The sequence below is a fragment of the Aplysia californica genome, unplaced genomic scaffold (genome assembly GCF_000002075.1).
Source record: "Aplysia californica isolate F4 #8 unplaced genomic scaffold, AplCal3.0 scaffold00772, whole genome shotgun sequence".
NCBI classification, from domain to species: Eukaryota; Metazoa; Mollusca; class Gastropoda; order Aplysiida; family Aplysiidae; genus Aplysia; species Aplysia californica.
This window is the reverse complement of record NW_004798042.1, coordinates 24,807-41,950: the sequence shown is the minus strand read 5'-3', so window position 1 is coordinate 41,950 and position 17,144 is coordinate 24,807. Positions and strand designations below refer to the sequence as shown.

At 41.2% G+C, this 17,144-nt stretch overlaps 1 protein-coding gene across 1 annotated transcript in view; it reads right to left on the bottom strand.

Annotated features, from left to right (window-relative positions):
- The window catches only part of LOC101857906 (eukaryotic translation initiation factor 4 gamma 2), a 52,791-nt gene that overhangs the window by 21,150 nt on the left and 14,497 nt on the right, over positions 1 to 17,144 (bottom strand). The window contains exons 4-8 of the mRNA XM_013088593.2: positions 6,110 to 6,191; positions 5,663 to 5,724; positions 5,131 to 5,274; positions 2,788 to 2,890; positions 2,256 to 2,366 (exon numbers count right to left, since the gene is read on the bottom strand). Of these exons, the coding sequence (XP_012944047.1) occupies positions 2,256 to 2,366; positions 2,788 to 2,890; positions 5,131 to 5,274; positions 5,663 to 5,724; positions 6,110 to 6,191 (502 nt within the window). The remainder of the gene's footprint in view (positions 1 to 2,255; positions 2,367 to 2,787; positions 2,891 to 5,130; positions 5,275 to 5,662; positions 5,725 to 6,109; positions 6,192 to 17,144) is intronic.

The window sequence follows — 17,144 nt, the reverse complement described above, 5'->3', positions numbered from 1 at the left end:
CGAAAAGGAAGTTTTGAGTAAACGGGTTTTAAAGTTTTGTTTACTTCAGTAACGAATTAAAATTAAGTAAAGAATAGTGCTCCATCACTAGGAACCAAACAACTTGCAAATTATTTACTGTAAACTCGATAAAAATACTTTGCAGAGCAGAATAAAAAGGTAGTGTCTACGTTCTCTAACGTTAGAGGACGTATACAAGCTGTCTACGTTCTCTAATGCTCAGTGCTTCCTAGCGTGGCATTGAATCCAGGTCCAGCCTGGAAACTTTGGGGTTTTTTTTCTTTTTTCCCCTCTCATTTTCCTTACTGACCAACAATTTACCTCCGGACCCCCAACCAGGACGAATGATAATTGGCAGGAGGAACAATTGGCACGGGTCTGAGGGCCGCAGGAGGGCCCTGGATAAAGAAAATTTGCAATTGAAGAGCTAAAATTTGGCTAGAATTTTAAAAAGTAGACTCACAGACCAAGGAAAGCCACTGTTGAAAATGTACGTTAACCAGGCATAAATTGGTAAAAGGCAAAGTAGGCCTATACTTTGTAGATAAAAGTTAGCTCCTCTTGGAGACAAAAACCAGAATTTGCATGATTCATCACTACATAAGTAATTAAAAAGCAACAAATTATAATAATGGAGAAAATTGTTGGTCAGTCGAGAGGAGAAGAAAAACCCCAAAAAAACCCAAAAAAACTTTGGGACCGGGATTCGAACCCACACTCATACACTTCAAGCGCAGACACGCTGACCACTCGGCTATCAGAACATCCAACGACCAGAGGTAGATTAAACTTAATATATATACAGCACTGTCTCAGGAAAGGCAACAGCATAGATCAAGTTGTTGACATCTAGTTTTCTACTTCTACAACAAAGAAAGTGAGAAAGTCGGAAACATGGGGATGGCGGGGGGGTATCAATAAGGTGACGGGCATCGGATCGACAGATGAGGTCTGGAGGAAACTTTTAAAAAATGGCGGAAAATCGGAAGCACTGAACGTTAGAGAACGTAGACAGCTTGTATACACTCTCTAACGTAAGAGAACGTAGACACTTCTGAATAAAAAACAAAATCAAATGGGAACAGTTCACATTTGGTTTGAATGGCAGTAAATAGAGTAGAAGACGGTTATAGTATAGTATTATAGTAGAGGGTTTTACAACGCTCGCAACTGCATACGGTCATATGAGCGCCAAGAGGCGGGTGTCAACAGAGAAGTCTTTACAGAGAATCAGACTTAGACTGCTCACCTCTCTAGCTTCAACAGCACATGGTCTGCTTCGACTATGAAGGCACCCCGGAAATAGCAGGTGACAAGAGAGTGACAAACATACAAAAAAAGTAGAGGAAAATGACAATAGTAAGGATCAGGAAAGAAAAAGCAGCTGTTCCCTGTTGTAGATCAGGCACAGTTATGAGCATGACATGAGCCAGCCCATTTACAATTCTACTATGCTTGAACGAGAAATGCCCCCCCCCCCCCTTGGGAATGGCCTAAAGACACTACAGTCATTGGCACTGCCCCCGGGGGTGAAGACGGTTAAACGGCACTCATGAAAAAACTTTTCAGAAGTGAAACTAGAACAAGAAGACGCGCAACTCTTGCAACTACTTGTGATGTTTAAATATTCATGCACACTGGGTTTTCCTGAAACAGCAGCCATTTTGTATATAATATGTGAAGGTTCCCGAGGAACGGAAGTGTCTATCCGATTGAGTAAAGATTCCCTCCGTTTGACTTGGAATTGGGCTACATTATGTCCTCATAAATAATTCTTTTAAAATATTTAGAATCATCTTTGAGCAAATTCCTTGAAACACATGATGTTAAAATGGTTTATTTTTCTAATTTCATATCTCATTTTTAAAGTCAAAATGAAGTTCAGGGCATATATTCGGCGATATCTAAAAATAAAATTCCACACGATTTGACGGGTCTTCTCAGAGCCAAGCACATATAGTCAAGGTACAAAATTCATCCGAATTGAACAAAAACGTGCTACCAGAAAAGATTAACCTACTGATTCCCTACAGAGTGAGCATGGAAATCTTAAGAAAAACTCAAACCTCAAGCCAAAGTGCTAGGGTATAAAAAGAAAAAAAAAAAATCAGAGGAGACAACTGTTTTCAGTGGAATAAATACTCATTTAAAAACATGACGCATTTTCTCTTCTTTAACACTGGTTGGGAAAGCAGACGCACAAACCCATGCGAATGAACACATCACTTCATTTCATTCTAACGAAAGATACTTACTGTAACGCTGCTGGTTTGAGGGTCAAAGTTCGGCGAGTCTTCACATAATCTATGGCACAGTTGAGCATATAATGAACTGTATTTAGGTTCTTCCAAAGCCTTTTCAAAAATCTGAAAATTAAATATGATAATGGGAGTATAACAAGCAATGGTCACAGTTCTAAAATTTGAAAGAAAAAAAAAAAGAAAAAAACCTGGTCAAAATATCCACAATTGCCAACCAAGATGAAAAGAATTTGCAGTCAATATTGATCTGACCTGTAAGTAGACCACTTAACCCCTTCGCTGCAGCGCCCGTAAAATTCATGGGCCTGAACCCCTTGAAAACTGCAAAATGGGGGGGGGGGGGGGGGGGGGCTGGTGCCTTTGATCAAAATAATAGGTCTTGAAAAAAAAAACAAAGAAACAAATATTTTAAAATATTGCCCAACAAGCAGAAAAATGCTGCTTTCTTAAATTTCATTATTCTGAATAGTGCCTGGTTTCACTAAAACTGACTCACATATCATATATTAATCAAAGGTACACTTACCAAAAGAATAATTCCTTTAAGGATAACTTGGGTTTCAATGCCTACATTTAACAATTCAAGGCTCAGCTTATCAAACTTCTCAGGAGTAAGTTTGTTGAGAATCCTGAAAGAAATAAACAAGATTAAAATCAACAGTGAACTTTCTTAGTAAGGAGGCAAAATTAGAAGCCTGATAACCGGCTTGCTACACAAATGATAGTTTTAACAGTTTTAAAAACAAAGGGGAAAAATAAAATTTCAGAAATTTACTAAGTAAAACAAATAGCAACACAATGTGTTTTCCTACATAATAAAATAATGACCGGAAAAAAGTTTATCTTTAATATCTTCTTTTCAGACAGAAAGAATACAAAAATACTGAGAAAAAGTAATTGCAGCTGTGGGATAAGTTCTCGGTTTAGCTTGTACAGTCAAACCTGTGTAAGACGGCCACACATTGTCAAGGAGAAAAGTTAGACCTGCATGTGAGCCTCAACCAGATTGTCTGAAAATTTTGCGCAACCCTCCCCCCCCCCCCCCCCAAAGCCTTTGTGGGTGTCATAAGGAAGGACATCCGAGTAACGAGCGACCACCCCAACAAACACAATAAAGAAGAGACCTAACCCTAACCCTACCCCCAAAAAGAACCTGCAACGGGCCTCATGTAAAAAGGCCAAAACAAGTCCTAAATGAAAAAAAAATGTTTAATTAAAAAACCACACTCCAAAACAAACAAGGAGCATAGATCTAGATTCTAGATCTATATGGCTTACATCTACATTGCTATAGGGTTTGGATACAATAACACAATAGTGTCAATAGAATTGGAATATGAATCCTCCATCTATCTAGATCTAGTAATCTAAATAAATCTAGATCTAGATCTAGATCTTGTAGAACAAGTGAATAGGAATAGACCTTGAACTAGAAATCCGCATCCGATTCCGAACAGCGGGACTCAGCTGAGTCTAGATTCTAGATCTCTAGATCTAGATTAGACAAACCTGATGAAATGCTTATTTTTACCAATATTAATATTACAGAACAACCTATGATAGGGTTTGACACAATAGAATTGGAATCTGAATCCTCCATTGAGGTCTATAATGATCTAGATCTATATAAATCTAGATTCTAGATCTATATTCTATTAGAACAAGAGAGTCGGACTTGAATGAATCCACACGATCTGAACAATTGAATTAGTCAACAAACGAAATTCAAAATGGCCGCTCGAGCACGAAACTGAAAGTAGATAATTTAAGTTGTCGTCCTTTTTCGTATTCGCATTTCTACTTAGGTTCCGACAATTATGTCGGAAACGCCGACGTCGGCAGTCGGCGGTGCGCGCGTCGGCGGTCGGCACGAAAACGAAAGTGCCGGCGAAGCCGACGGGAGAAAAATGGGTCGCTGGCAGTCGGCCAAGCCTCGCACTACGCACATTGACTGATACAGGCGGGCCTAGCGATAGCATCGGCCGGTTCGCGGGTCGGGTCGCGATTGTCGGATTTCAGACGATTGTCGGCAAACATGCAGGTCTAGAAAAGTGGATGTATAAGACAGGTGGCCGTCTGATCAGGATGAGGAAAACAAACTATTCCCATCTGAGGTCCCAATCGAAAGTAGCCGCACTGTTGTTTTTGTTGTTGGTGGTGGTTGGTATTTTGTTTGTAATTTTTACTTTATTGCTGATTTTGCGCATGGGTGACAATGAAACGAAATGCATCAGACGAGGAAGACCGAATGCCATGTTAAAACAAAAACATGGGTCCACCACCACTCGGAGAACAAGCGACGCTTCTGTCACAAGTTCATGTTGACGTCCTTTGTTACTTTGTTACAGACTGGGTAAACAGTGACCACTCATCTCACTTACGATTTGTGTTGTTGAGTTGTGGGTGGGGGTTGTGGGTTATGAGGGATCATACGCTTACCTCACCAGCAGCTGAAAATTGGTACCTATTGGTCAACAGTGGGAGGGGCCTTCGCAACATGATCGGTTGGAGGGACTACCTGACAACAACGACAGGTGATTGAATTATGACGGCTCGCCCTCAATACCAGCGGCCAATGCGCAGTTTATGACAAAACGTAATGGAGTCACTAAGGTAACCGTCTAAGACAGGTGTTATTGCTTAGTGTGATAGGTGTTGTGTGTTAAAATATGGTGGCCGCGGCCGTGTTGGACAGGTGCCTGTTTTACACAGTTATTATATAGAAAAAACGCAAGGGAGGAAATGGAAAGTGGCCGTCTTATAGAGGTGGCCGTCAGGGCAGGTTTGACTATAATTTAAAATTTAAAAAAAACAACTACTATTATAATGTAAAAGAGAATGAGCACTGGACAAAAAACACTAATCATACCCTCTGACACGCCGGAAAATTTGGTCATTTTTGTCTTTGGGCTTGACACCATCCCTTGGAGCACTGCTGGGTGGTACCCATCGATTGTTTGCACTGGACGCTGTCACGCCCGAGCCGGATTTGAGAGTGGGTGGTCTCTCGTCCCTGAAACATAAAAACTGTACTTTCAGCACAATACAGAAACTGCAGGCTGCAAATGCCAGGACAAGGGAAAACATTTCTGGAGGACAATGCAGGTGATGTAGAATATAAGGCAAAAGGTAATGCTGGTTTGATCACAGATTAAGAATTTGTCATGTAATATTGACAATAAAACAAGTATGCAAAGGTAAGCTTCAATTTTCAGTTGTGTTCTCTGGTACCGATATAAAATATAAAGATAAAAATTCATTAAGGTTCTACAAAAACACGAGGAAAAAACCCATCTCATTCTAATAATCAATACAGCACTGCAATAACACATAATACAAAACTACAACCATTAAACCAATATACTTGACAATAATTAATTCCAGGTGAATTGTGTACATACCGTCCTCCTAAGTGTGGAGAAACACCACCCTTGGATGACTGTGAGTCCAGTATGCTGCTTATCTTTGACCAGTCTTGTTACAAGCTCTTTCACAAAAAATATGACGACAAAAAATCGTGATGTAGTTGTTGGAGCCTGTGAAAGAAATAAAGACATCAGTTAGTTGAACAACAAAAAGAGCCAGTAAACTTAAACTTGTCAGATACTCACTACTCCCTGACAGTACTGTTGTGATAATACAATTCTGTGTAACACTTCAAGCCCTGCCATGAATACAACATACCAGGCTCAAGATAGTCTTGACATCCCATTCAAGAAATCACCAAAAATCAAATCCTCTCTACCATCTAGGCTGAGAAAATTGAGAGGGCTTGCAGCCAAAACTTTTCGAAAAAGGAGACGGAAAGTAGACTGATAGCACCCAAGTCTTACTGATCCTAAACTTACCCTCTCAATAACATAAGCCTCAATTAGGGGGAAAAAAGCAAACCATATCAGACAATGATTGATTATCACAAGATAGGGAGGCCTGAAACACAAATGAACTATGAAATCGAAGAATAAAACATTAAAGATCCAACTCACATTTGAAGAAATATGGAAGAGGCTAGCCGTACTTTATGACCGCTAGACTGCTAGGCTAGCCGCGGCGTACTTAATGACGGCTGGGTTAGCCGCACTTAATAATGATGGCTAGACTGACAAACAGCCAAAAATAGGCCAACAGAATTGTAAATAAATTTTTACTCTGCAGTACCTAAAGTGTTTGTACTTGAGACGAAACCAAAAGGTGCCTTACTGAAAGTGCATGTATTTTAAACCTGAATAATTAATAATGAGACGTGTACTCTTCAGGTTTCTAATATGGCCAAAAACGCATTTAATAATGAGGACTGAATTGTAAATAAAATTTTAGTTAACAATACTTACTGACATGAATGTATTTTAAACCTGAATAATTACTAGTACTAGATCTAATATTAAGGAGATCTGTGTGTACTCAACAGGTTTCGGTCAAGCAAGAGGCTATTCGCGCCGGTCAATAGATCGGAGGCTATTCTCCGGCGTCATAACTAGGCCTAGTAAGTCTACCTTTCATTATATTTTATCTATGGTAATTGTCTAACATAACTTTATTCATTTATTTCCATCGTCCATTTGCTTATTTTAAAATAATGATTCTGTTTATTTAAACGAACAAAATTGATTTTGTGTCTAAATTACTGTCTAGTCATGTATAGCTTTTAGTTTTAGTAGAGGTTTTACGGCGCTCGCAACTGCATAAGGTCATATGAGCGCCAGAAGATTAGAGGTGTTACAAGAGAGTAACAAACATAAAAAAGAAGAAGGGAAGATAAGGACGATAGATATTTGATAGGAAAGAAGGAGCAAACCACACCAGAGCACCCGCCAACCGCCCGCATAGTATAGCTTGCTGTTTAACTTATTTCTTGTTGTAATTTTCGATCAATTTAACTGATGTGTCGCGACTTCAGTGCTTTCTTGTCGTAACTTCATTTTTGTAAACAGTGAAAACGTGACTCCTTCTTACGCTACGCTCACTCTTTGTTATGAACTCGCGTCAATAGTTGTGAACACATTTCTTCTAGCACCCAACATAATTCTAAATTGGAGGAATTGGGGCAGTTTGTGTCTAAAAACCTATCATCCGTATCAATGGAAGTGGCATGAAGTGGTAAAGTAGTGGGAATTTTTTTCTAAGACAAACAGATGAGAGAGGTATTTGCAAATCTGCAGCGACAAATTATTAGTAGTAATAGACCGGCAGCTCGACGCCGGAGAATAGCTTCTAATCTATTGACTGGCGCGACGCCGGAGAATAGCCACTTGCTTTGGCTTTGGTCAATAGGGTCTAGATCTAAGTATGGCTAGACCGGCAGGCTAGCCGTACTTAAAGGCGGCTAGACAGTCAGGCTAGCCACTTCGAAATAATATAGTCTCATAGAGTGACAGTACGTGTAAGACTAGTTGACTAAAAAGTGTGCCTGCATCGACAACGAACAAAAATCACAATAATAATTTGTGTTTAAAGACAAATATCATTCTTTTTTTTGCTTACTGTGTGGAAAATTTGCGCCTAATCACTTGCTGAGTTTGGTGTACATAGCAAAGTGGGAACAGTACAATCGTGGTACCGCTACAACACAGACAATATGGCTTACTCATTTGAAGACTTTTAGTTGGTCGACGGCAGTTTTACGCGGTTTCTTCTACCGGGCATTAGAAGGATACCATCTCCTCCACCAATTCATGGTTTACCCACAGAGATTTCATTCCAATACATTCATGAATAAATCTCAGAATATTTGACTACATGTTGAAGAAGGTAGAATATTTGGTGCTGTTTCGGTAGTTCCCACTCCCCTTATTTGAGCCTGACCTACATCTAGATCTAGAATCTCGATCTATACGTTTGATTCGCAGCAAGCTAAGATATCAAACCTAACAACTGCAAAACATTAAATTGTGGTAAAATTCAGGGGGCCATGTAACCCCCCACCTTATTTATATTAGGTCAGGGGGCCAAGCCCCCCTACTCTTGGGGCCCAAACCCGTGAATAACAATTGCGGGGTGGGAACTACCGAAAAAGCGCCGAATATTCTACCTCTAGAGCATGGCACGAATTACAACTAGCCCAGTTGCTACAGTGACCACACGGGAAGCAAATCCGATCCTTGACTCTTACTCTTTTTGCCTTAATAGGCCTACTTCCTGTTTATCCTGTCTCCTTGTTCCGGATGATTGTCTCAAAAGTTCTCTTTGCCTACAAACTTCATACACCCATAGGCCAGATCTATCCGTAATTTTTATTAGAATTTCGTCTCTTGATCCCTGCATCTAATAGTCTAATATATATTTAACTATGTTGTGGCTGGCCATACAATAAATGACTCTTTTCTAAAATAATAGATCGAGGCCCCTAGATCTAGAGTCTAGATTCTAGATATCTAAATCTAGATCTGATCTAGATTTGATATTTGGCAGGATTTTCGGCGCTTTTTCGGTAGTTCCCACCCCGCAATTGTTATTCACGGATTTTGGCCCCAAGAGTAGGGGGGTTTCAGGGGGGCTTGCCCCCCTGACTGACCTAACAAAAATAGGAAGGGGGGTTTCAGGGGGGCATGCCCCCCTGAATTTTACCACAATTTAATGTTTTGCTGTTGTTAGGTTTGATATCTTAGCTCACAGCGAATCAAACGTATAGATCTAGATCTAGAAGTAGGTCAGGCTCAAATAAGGGGGGTGGGAACTACAACTACCGAAAAAGCACCGGATTTTCCTTTTATTAATATTCCGTTAATTTAATTCTTCCCAAAAGGCTAAAAAAGAAGTTCCAGTCAGCAGTGAGAATGGCTGAGGCTATTTGAATTGAAGGTATGTCTAGATCTAGCCCATCCATGATCTGTGAAAATGAAGAATGGAATGATTCATCTATCTTGCTTGTCTGATCTCATAACATTCGAACAATGGCAAAAAGGCCCAGGCTTACTTGCTTGATCTAGCCTTACCGACAATGACAAAGGTTTCATGTAGATCTTCCTGCTATGGAGAAAAAACACAGCACCCACAAAACTTTCAAATATCCTATCGGTAAAAGAAACAGGAAGAGGGGAGACTAGAATCATACAGATAACGATACAGTAACAAAACACAGACCCCTTCCCCTTAGCCCTTACATCAAAGAGGAAAGGCGTGGGCCTGGTAGATCTAACAGCAGAGGAAGGAATGGCTTGGGTTGGGCTTGGTGACAGTCATCACCGTGGGGATGTTATTTAACAATTCAGAAAATAATAGGAAGCCCAAAATCTTTCACACTCCCACTAACAAAAAAGGATGTAACTGAATTAATTAAAAAAATACTTACCAATAAGTATATTTGTCTTTGATGGTAAAGTAAAAGAAAATTCAAGACGCTTGTCGACACTGGGTCAACAACCAAATTCAGTCATCCAGTTGCACCCGCATGAAATAGAGTGACGCATTGTGGGAAAATTCATAGCATTAGGGTTCTACGTAATCTCCAAAGAAATGTGTTAGCTTTTTAAAAAAATAGTTGTTTTTGAAAAAATGCTAGAAGTCTTGAGCTATAGTATTACTATTTTTAAAAGAACATTTGTAAATGCTTATTTCATCAAAAAATACATATCATTTAAGAAAAGAGAAAATAGAAATGACGGAGGTATTTATTTTTAGCAATGACGCATTGGCCAGAGCTTTTCCTGTTTGACCTAATTTCCTTTGTTGAGGAGTCTAGCAAACTGGGCTACCAGTTGAGGTCATCAACACCGATTTCCGTGCAACGTATTCTCAACTCCAGTCCCTTCACCCCCCCCCCCCCCCCTCTCTCTCTCTCTCTCTCTCTCTCTCTCTCTCTCTCTCGTGTCCATTTTTTCTCTCTCCTATCTATCTATCTATCTATCTATCTATCTATCTATCTGCAGTAGACATCAAGATATTATAATAGGCTAATAATGTGGACTCCTCGGCATTACTGAAAATGCTGTGTTTCTGTCCGCCCCAAGAACGCTTTCTGTGGAGGCTACTTTATGGTCATGATAAAGAAACTTATGCAAACCATAGAAAGAATGTTTGAGGGATAACAAACAAGAACGTTTTTCTTCTTTAGCGCATCAATTCTGGTCATTCGACAACGCTTAATGGAGCTCTGTTTTGGGGGACTTTAAATATAAAAAAAGGAAGCCTTCACTATTCGTACAGGTTTCAAAAGCCAGGTAGGGACCTAATTATGTAGGTCTATACTCTGAAATGTGCAATTGGTCTTCTGCAGATCGACCGTAGACTATGTGCCCGCTATGTCATTATAACAGAGTTAATGACTAGACGCATTCATTATCAAGAGAAGATTCCATTTATAACTTATAAGAAAGAAAAAGAAAGGCTAAGCCTACTGATATGTATTCTATGGACGATTCTTTTGCTATAGTGCTGTCAAAAATTCGGGGCGCAACTTATTTGTCAATAAATATCTCCACACTTATCTAACATAAACTGTCCGGCTTTTGCACAGCGACTTATATTAGCTAACAGATCAATTTTTGTGTGTAAATACCTGTTAGCTACATTCTAACAAATTCCTTAATAAATACTAATTTTTAAAATCCCAGTGGATGTTTTTTTACAGATTTTAAAGGGTAGCTGGGACAATAATTATCGCTTTTAGAAAGCAAGTCCGTCGTTTTTTTTTGTATTGTTTTTTTCTAGTCGCGAGATTGTCATTATAGAACGCTTGTTTTGAGAAATTTCAGTGCAAAAAAGTGTTCACTATAAAATTAGTTTCCTGAAACTAGTTTTGCCACTAAAAAGTGTCATTGGTGAGCTGTGACGTAGGCTATATTCCATTTTCCGCGTGAAGGAGATTTGTAGTATTTTATACACATTTATGAAGAAAAGTTTTTAAATTTAACTTCAATTGTTGTGGGAAAATATGATTAAGTTATGACAAATTGATACAAACTGCGATGCAAAGTATCATTGAGTAAAAAGTGTCATTGGTGAGCTGTGACGTAGGCTATATTCCATTTTCCGCGTGAAGGAGATTTGTAGTATTTTATACACATTTATGAAGAAAAGTTTTTAAATTTAACTTCAATTGTTGTGGGAAAATATGATTAAGTTATGACAAATTGATACAAACTGCGATGCAAAGTATGAGTAACAATTATTCACCCTTTAAAAAGGATATTTGAGGATAAGTTACGCCACGAATTTTTGACTGCACTATAATAGATGCGTCCAACTATAGGGTTTGCCGGAATTAAAACAAAGGGAGGCCGAGGGTGATGGGAAATTGAACATAACATTATTGATAGCAAGTCTAAGAGTGCCACAGCTCAAGGTATGAGCGAAGTGGTCTGGCTGCAATTGACATCCCAGTTGCAACCAATCTGACAACTGCCACAAGCTCAAGCAGACGCACTATACCAGCTCATCATAATCTTACTAAGGCATGGGTACAGACTAAAAGCCTTAGTACCGTGCATAACAAATTCAGGATCTATACAAGTTTGCAGTTTGCCAGTTTTTTACATATGCCATTTATATTGAGTATCGTTACCAGTAAGCTAGGCCTTTTAAGCTGGCTGCCTGGCCTTCATAATTCTCCTTGGAGAGTGACATGGTCGACCAGAGCTCTTCAAGTGTATAAACAACAGTGGAAACTTGAAAGTCAAAAGACCGTTAGTCCTGGCGACTGGCATAATCATTGTATGAAAAAGAGAAGAAGAAGACTTTTAAAGGGTTTGACCTACCCACCTGGTGTGAACATGTTTTATTTGTCAATACTGGTTGCTAATTTTTACCCCACTACGGAAATCATTTATTCGAATTATTCATCAGTATAATCAGAAGGACACCTTACAAAATCGTCAAGCTTGTGAAGACCACCTATGATGGAACAAGGTGCCAAGTCTTCCACGAAGAACAACTCTCAGAACCATTCCAGGTACAGACAGGAATGCGACAAGGATGCTTGCTCTCACCTTTTCTCTTCATACTGACAATTGCCTGGGTCATGAAAGAAGCCACCAGAGGCAAGCGCATTGGAATACAGTGAATCCCTTGGCAGCAGCTGGACGACTTGGACTTTGCCGGTAACCTTGCATTGCTCTCTCACACACATGTTCAAATACAAGAAAAGACCAAGGAACTCAACAGCCTACACTACCAAGGAGTGTTGTCCTACGTATACATCAAGGCAAGTCGAAACTAGTCATCATTGCCTTTCTCACCCTGCACCAGGGTATAGGCCACGGACAAACACCTTCCACCTTTCTGTATCCTGGGCTAGCCTCTTGATGTTATTCCATGTCTTCCCACTTTTCTGTACATGGATTTCTGTGATTCTTCTCCAGGTTCCATGAGGTCTTCCCATTGATCTCTTGCCCTGTGGGTCCCAATCCAAAACTTTCTTTGTTATGCGGCTGCCTGACTTTCTGAGAGCATGTCCAATCCATCGCCACCGCCTTCTTCCCATCTCATCTCTGACTGGGATCTGTCTTGTTTTCCTTAACACTTCCACATTGGTGACCCTGTCTGTCCATCTGATCCTCAGTAACTTTCTTAGACACCTGTTCAAGAAAACCTAGATCCTCTTTATGCAAGTATGTGATGCGTCCCATGTCTCACATTCATACAACAGGACCGACTTCACGTTTGAATTGAAAATCCTCAGCTTTGTTCGAAGTGAGATATCTCTGGTCTTCCAAATCTTATCCAAAGATATGAAAGTAGTCTGTGCTTTTCCAATGCGGGACTTTATTTCAGCACCTGTTCCTCCTTCTCTGTCAATTATACTCCCAAGATAGCAGAAGGATTCAGCGTTTTCTAGTGCCTTTCCTTCTATTGTTACCTGCTCCCTTCGTTGTGCATCTGTCCTTAAGACCTTTGACTTTCCCGGGTAGATCCTCAATCCAACAGACTCCGATATGCTGTTTAATACTGACGTCTTTGCTTGCTTCTGTTCCTGGGTGTGCGACAGAAGCGCCAAGTCGTCTGCAAAATCCAGATAGTCCAACTGTGCCCATGGTATCCACTGTATACCATTTCTGTGTCCTCTGGTGGTTTCCTTCATCAGCCAGTCGACTGCCAATATGAAGAGGAACGGTGATAGTAAGCATCCCTGTCTCACACCAGTCTTGATGTCAAAGCTATCTGTGAGCTGGTCATCATGTACAACCCTGCAACTTGTCCCTTCGTACATGCTCTTGATGAGGTTCAACAACTTCTGTGGGATTCCGTGGTGTCTCATTATCTTCCATAGTGTCGCTCGGTATATACTGTCAAAGGCCTTCTCATAGTCAAGGAAGTTGACAATCAGCTGGGAGTTCCCCTCCAGGGACTGTTCCACAATAATCCTCAGCATGGCAATCTGGTCAATGGTTGAGCGATTTTTCCGGAAACCAGCCTGTTCATCCCGTAGTCTTGGATCTGTTCCTGTCTTGATTCTCTCCATAATGATTCTGTTGAAAACCTTATCTGGTATTGAGAGAAGAGTGATCTCTCTGTAGTTGCTGCAGTTGCTGAGATCCCCCTTTTTGGAAGCTTCACGAGGTGTCTTTCTTTCCAATCCTTTGGAAATTTGCTCTCATTTCAGATCCTGGTAAACAGTGGGAGGAGGATGTCTGTCGTCACATTGGCATCTGCTTTTAGGGCTTCAGGTGGAATCTGGTCAGGACCGGCCGCTTTACCTTTGTTCAACTTCTTAATGGCATCCAGAATCTCTTCTTTTGAAGGAGCATCACAGCAGATAGGTAACTCCTTTCTTGCTGGTAGTATGTTTAGTGGGTTACTCGGTGGTGGTCTGTTCAGGAGACTGTTGAAATGCTCTACCCATCGTTTAGACAGAGCTTCCTTTCCAAAAATGCTTTCCCCTCTTGGTCCTTTACAGGTACTTCAGGTTTCCCATATTTTCCAGCAAGTGTCCTTACGGTCTGGTAAAGGATTCGCATGTGCCCTCCTACCGCTGCTTCCTCTGCCTTCTCTGCTAGCCTGTTCATGAATTCCTCCTTGTCTTTTCTTATTGTTTTCTTGAAATCTTTAGCTGTTGTCCTGTACTGCTCCAATGCATCCGCTCTTGATCCTCTTGTTCTACTTGCATTCGCTACTGCCTTCAGCTGTCTTCTTATCCTAATTAAATCCAATGGGTGTTGGCTAATCCATTCCTTGTGCTCCCATTTCTTCACACCGAGTACTTCTTGAAACGTTGATGTAAAGACTTCTTTGACCGTGGCCCAGTGTGTATCCACCTCCGTGACCTCTCCGCCAAGATCAGCCAGAGGTTGAAATCTGTTCTTCAGCTGCAGCTGAAACTCTTCTTTCTTATGTCCGTCCAAGAGACTTACTTGGAACTTCGTTCTTTTTATTCATGTACTGGTTCCGTGCTTTTTGAGTCGAAGCTTGAGTTTTGCCAACAGCAGATGATGATCCTATCCAACATCTGCCCCTCTCTGTACTTTGACATCTTCCAGTGAATGCCTGAACTTACGAGATATACAAAAGTGATCTATCTGGTTCTCCGTCACTCCATCTGGCGAAACCCATGTGGCCTTGTGGATCCTCTTGTGGGGAAAAACAGAGCCTGCAATAACAAAACTGTTGAAAGCACATATATTTGCGAATCGCTCACCGTTCTCATTCATTTGTTCCAAGCCATGTTTTCCCATAATTCTTTCATACCCCACGTTGTCCTGACTAATCTTGGCATTGGCATCTCCTATTATGATGTTGACATTCTTCTTTGGTAGTTTGTCGATGATCCCCTCGAGCTGGCTGTAAAAGGCATCCCAGTCTTCATCCGAAGCATCATTTGTTGGGCCGTAGATCTGTACTATATACATGTTGATGCTCTTGCTCCTTGTAGTGAATGAAGCCATGACGATCCTTTCCCCGTGTGGTTCCCATCCTCTAAGTGATTTCTGTGCCTACTTACTCAGAATGACTCCCACTCCTTCCACATGGTTTTTGTCTTCTCTCCCAGAATACAATACTTGTTCCCCCGAGCTCAGCTGCTTCTATCCAGACTGTATCCAGTGTGTTTAGCTGACTCCTAGTATGTGCAGCCTGTATCTCTTCATCTCTTGTACTACTTGATAGCTCTTTCCTGCTTCATACAAGGTGCGAACATTCCACGAAGCAATCCGGAGAGACTAGTTCGACAGAGAAGGTTTCGGGTCAGAAGAGTTCTTTCGACTTTGTCCGCTGTCCTTCATTGCTCCTGCTGATGCAGAAGCTGTTCCGTCTCCCAAAATCGAAAAAGAAAAAGCTGTGTTTGTCCATGTTTCTGTAACTTACTGTTTTTTACTGGGTTGGGTAGTTGGCCCTCCGCAAACTGGCACTTTTCGGGCGACCAGACCTATGCACTTTTAGTCGTCTCTTACGACACGCAGTATCACGGCAGGTGTATTCTTTGCTCCCCCATAGTAAAACTATGGGGGCCCCCCACCAGCAGGGGCGAAGTCGAAACTAGTGAAGCTAGGAAAAGTTTCAAGCCCTGCTGTGATAGTAGAAGACACTCCCCTGGAAGAAGTGGATTCCTTGGCCCACATTGGAAGTGTCATCGATGGTAAAGGGGAGACCGAGGCAGATGTAAAAATAAGAACCGCCATGGCATGGTCAGCATCCAATTATTTATCAATAGTCTGGAACGCAAGCAACATCTCACTGAGCACCAAGATTCGACTCTTTAACTAGAATGTCAAGTCTGTGCTCCTCTACGGCTGCGAAACTTGGAAGACAACAAAGCCAGTACTGAATAAAGCCCAGACTTTCATCAAAAGGCGTATGAGGAGTGTCCTAAAAACTAAGTGGCAGGATAGAATATAACAAATGAAGAGCTGTGGGAAAGGACAGGTCAAAAAGATATAGAAGTAGAAATAGGGTTTAAAAAGTGACGATGGAAGGAACGCACCCTCAGAAAACCCAGCGGAAACATAACAAAACAGTCGCTGCAGTGGAACCCACAGGGAGCACGAGACAGGGGTAGGCCACGGGAAACATGGAGGAGATGTGTGGAAAGGGACATGAGAGAAATTAAGCTCACTTGGAACGAGCTTGGAAGGGTGGCCCAGGACAGAGATAAATGGAAGGAGCTTGTTTGTAGCCTGTACCATGTCAGGAATGAAAGGCATTGATGGTGATAATCAAAAGGCGATATGTGTATTCATGGCCAGTTGGGACAATGAAAAAAAATTGTTAAAGTCCACCTCACTTTCCTTTTTGAGGCTCTGCTTTAAACACTTGACTACAGTTAAAGACCTTCCCCCAACCCCTCTCACTCACACCCTTTAACTAACTTATTGAGTCAAGCCATCTGTTCGATGCCCTTCTCTGTGCTCAGGCAGTGTCGACCCCAACTGCTTGCCAGTAAAATTTTGTAATATTATTGCGAAGAGAAAGTTGCCCTATTTCATATTACCAAATATAGTCGAAACTGTCCGAGGCGGCCACCCATCGTCGTGGAGAAAAGTGGCTGTCTTAGACAAGAGGGCGTTCTGGACTATCATAAAGTAAAACAAACTTAAGGGGAGAGATGGGGGAGTGGGAAATGACCATTTGTACAGGTGACTGTATTCGACAGGTGACCTTTAGACCAGGTATCCACGTTGGTGTAGATGCATGTTCAGTAGTATCAGCGAATAAAATAATAGCAAAGGTCACAGCCGCCATGCTTCATTCAGGGATAGACAATAGACACACAGGAAACACTGACATGTAGGCTACGCCCTCGGGTCAACAAAGACTGTTTCCCTTGGACACTGGACACACGAATAATGCGCCTTCAACAGACACTCAGTCGGACGGAGCCAAGGAAACGACGGAGCCAGTGTTTGAACCATCAACACACCGCGAAAAAACAAACTTAACCATGTTCTCAATCGAACGAGCAGGTGAATGCGCATGTGTCGGTTTTTATTTTGTTTCATTTTTTTTTTTTGTTGTTGG